Source organism: Penaeus chinensis, chromosome 20, assembly GCF_019202785.1.
Source record: "Penaeus chinensis breed Huanghai No. 1 chromosome 20, ASM1920278v2, whole genome shotgun sequence".
Classification (NCBI taxonomy): Eukaryota; Metazoa; Arthropoda; class Malacostraca; order Decapoda; family Penaeidae; genus Penaeus; species Penaeus chinensis.
This window is the reverse complement of record NC_061838.1, coordinates 10,640,320-10,642,819: the sequence shown is the minus strand read 5'-3', so window position 1 is coordinate 10,642,819 and position 2,500 is coordinate 10,640,320. Positions and strand designations below refer to the sequence as shown.

Sequence of the window (2,500 nt, the reverse complement as noted above, 5' to 3'; positions counted from 1 at the left end):
TCGTTTCCTCCTCTCTCCTTTCCTTTTTCATTTTAGGAAGAAGATGAGAACAAAGCTGGGATAAAGATTTGAGAAGGTAGTGGAAGAGGAAGAAGAGGAGGAGTAAGAGGAGGAGGAGGAGGCATGGGCAAGGGGGCTAGATTCTAAGGGATGTTGACCCTGGGGTATAGAGGACCCGGGGTATAGAGTCCCTGGGAGTGTAGAAAAGCTGGGGTGTGGTAGCCCTGGGGTATATGGAACCTGATGTATGGTAGTATTGGGGTGTAGAAAAACCCGATGTATGGTAGTATTCTGGTATAGAAAACCCGGGGTATGAGAGTATTAGGGTTTGGAGTCCCTGGGTTATGCTGGGGTACTGGGGTCCTGGGGGAAGGGGAGGCCGAGGGACCTAAGAAGTGGGGGCAGAGGAAGGGGGGGGGGGGTAGAGCAGTGTGTCGGGTCAGTGAGGCATTCCGCTCCCCAACCGTTCGCCAGCCGCTCGCCTATTCACGCATTTCGGATCCCCGGTTTTTACATAAACAAATGCGGCTGTTCTCCTCTCCAGCCCTCCCCCCCCCCCCCCAGACACCACAAGGCTCCCCAACCCTTCCTCTCTTTATGACGTAAATCGGGCGTAGAAGAAGTGCCCTCTGGGACCCCAATGGAGGGAGGGGAGGAGGGGAGGAAGGGAGGGGGGAGAGAGGAGCTCGCGGTGTTGAGAGGAGGAGAAAAAAAGGGGGGACGAGGAAAGAAGGAAGGGGGAAGGGGGAAGAGGAAGGGGAAAAGGGGACGGGGGAGGTCGATGGGGGAATAGAGAGGAAAGGAGGGTAGGGAAGGGGGAAAGGGAGAGGGGAAGAGACAGGCCGATGGGGAAACGAGAGGAAATAGAGAGGAATAGGAATGAGGAAGTGGGAAGAGGAAGGAGGAAGAGGAAAGTGAGAAAGTGGGGAGGGAGGGCAGGAGAAGGAACGATATATAAATATATATATATATATATATATATATATATATATATATATATACATATATACACACATATATATGTATATACATTTATATATATATATATATATATATATATCTATACACACATACACACACACACACACACACACACACACACACACACACATATATATATATATATATATATATATATATTTATATATACATATATACATACATACATATATATGTATGTACATACATACATACATATATATATATATATATATATATATATATACATATATATATACACACAGAGGAAGAGAGGGAGAAAGAGAGAGAGAGACAGACAGACAATTAGATAGACAGAGCGAGAGTGAGGAGAAGATAATACAAAATAATACCAAAAATCTTTGTTTTCTCTTTTACCTACTTACTTTCCTTCTCCTTCTTCCACTTCTTCTTTTCTTTCTTTGCTTTGTTTCCCGTCTTCTTCTTTTCCGTCTTTTCTGCATTTTCTTCTTTCCCTTCCTTCTCCTCGCCTTCCTCATCTTCTTCTTTTTCGTTTTCATCTCCTTCTTCTTTTTTCACTTCCTCCATCTTCTTTCTTGCCTCCTCTTTAATTTTCTTCACTTTCCTTTTTTTCCTTTCGTTTCCCCTTATTTTTTCATTTTCCTGATCCTGTTTTTTCTCCCTTTAAATATAAAATTTCTTTCCTTTCCCTTATTTCTTATAATTCCCTCTCTGCCTTCCTCATCCCCTCCCTTCCCATGTCTTTCCTAATTTCCTCAGTTCCTCTTTCTTATACCTTCCCTTTCTTTCCCTCTCCCTTATTTTCTCCTTCTCCTTCCTTTTCATCTCCCTCAATTTCTTCCTTCTTGTTATCTCCCTTAATTTATCCTTCTTGTTATCTTCCTTCATTTATCATTCTCCTTCCTTTCCTTTTCCTCTCCCTAAATTTCTCGTTCTCCTTCCCTTCGCTTTTCTCTCTACTAATTTCTCCTTCTCCTTCCCTCCCTTTTCCTGGAACGAAGTCTCCCCCCTCCCTCGCCCCCCCCCCACTACCCCTCCCCACACACGTAAACCGGCTCTCTCTTATGCCCTCCACCCCCCCATACCCATGCCCATACCCCCCCTCCCTCAAACAGGCCACCGAGGAGACGTTATCAAATTCCCTACGACCCCCCCTCTTTATCCCCCTCTCCCCCTTTCCTATCACCTTCTTGTCTTCCCCTTCCCTTCTCCTACCCTTCCCATACCCCCCCTTCACCCCTCTCTCCCCCTTCCTATTTCCATTACCCTCTCCCCCCCCTACCCTTCTCTCCCCCTTCCTATTTCCCCCTTTCGCCCATCTCCCCCCCCCCCCCATTCCCCTGTTTCCCCTCCCCCCCTTTCTCCTCGGGGCTTTGTGATCACCTTTTCAAAATGCATCCCCCCCTTTTTTTCTTCTTTCGCTTTTTTTACATACCCAAATGCGCCAATGCCCGCCATTATGCCTCGAGGCGGTTGGCCTGAGTTTGATATAAAAAAGAAAACAGTCTTTCGAAATTCCTAGTCTTCTTAACTGTACTTT

At 45.9% G+C, this 2,500-nt stretch overlaps 1 protein-coding gene across 1 annotated transcript in view; it reads right to left on the bottom strand.

The window, feature by feature from the left end:
• Nucleotides 1-2,417: 2,417 nt before the first annotated feature.
• The window catches only part of LOC125035891 (RNA-binding protein 25-like), a 103,016-nt gene continuing 102,933 nt past the window's right edge, over nucleotides 2,418-2,500 (bottom strand). The window contains 1 exon segment of the mRNA XM_047628202.1: nucleotides 2,418-2,438. Within this exon segment, the coding sequence (XP_047484158.1) occupies nucleotides 2,418-2,438 (21 nt within the window).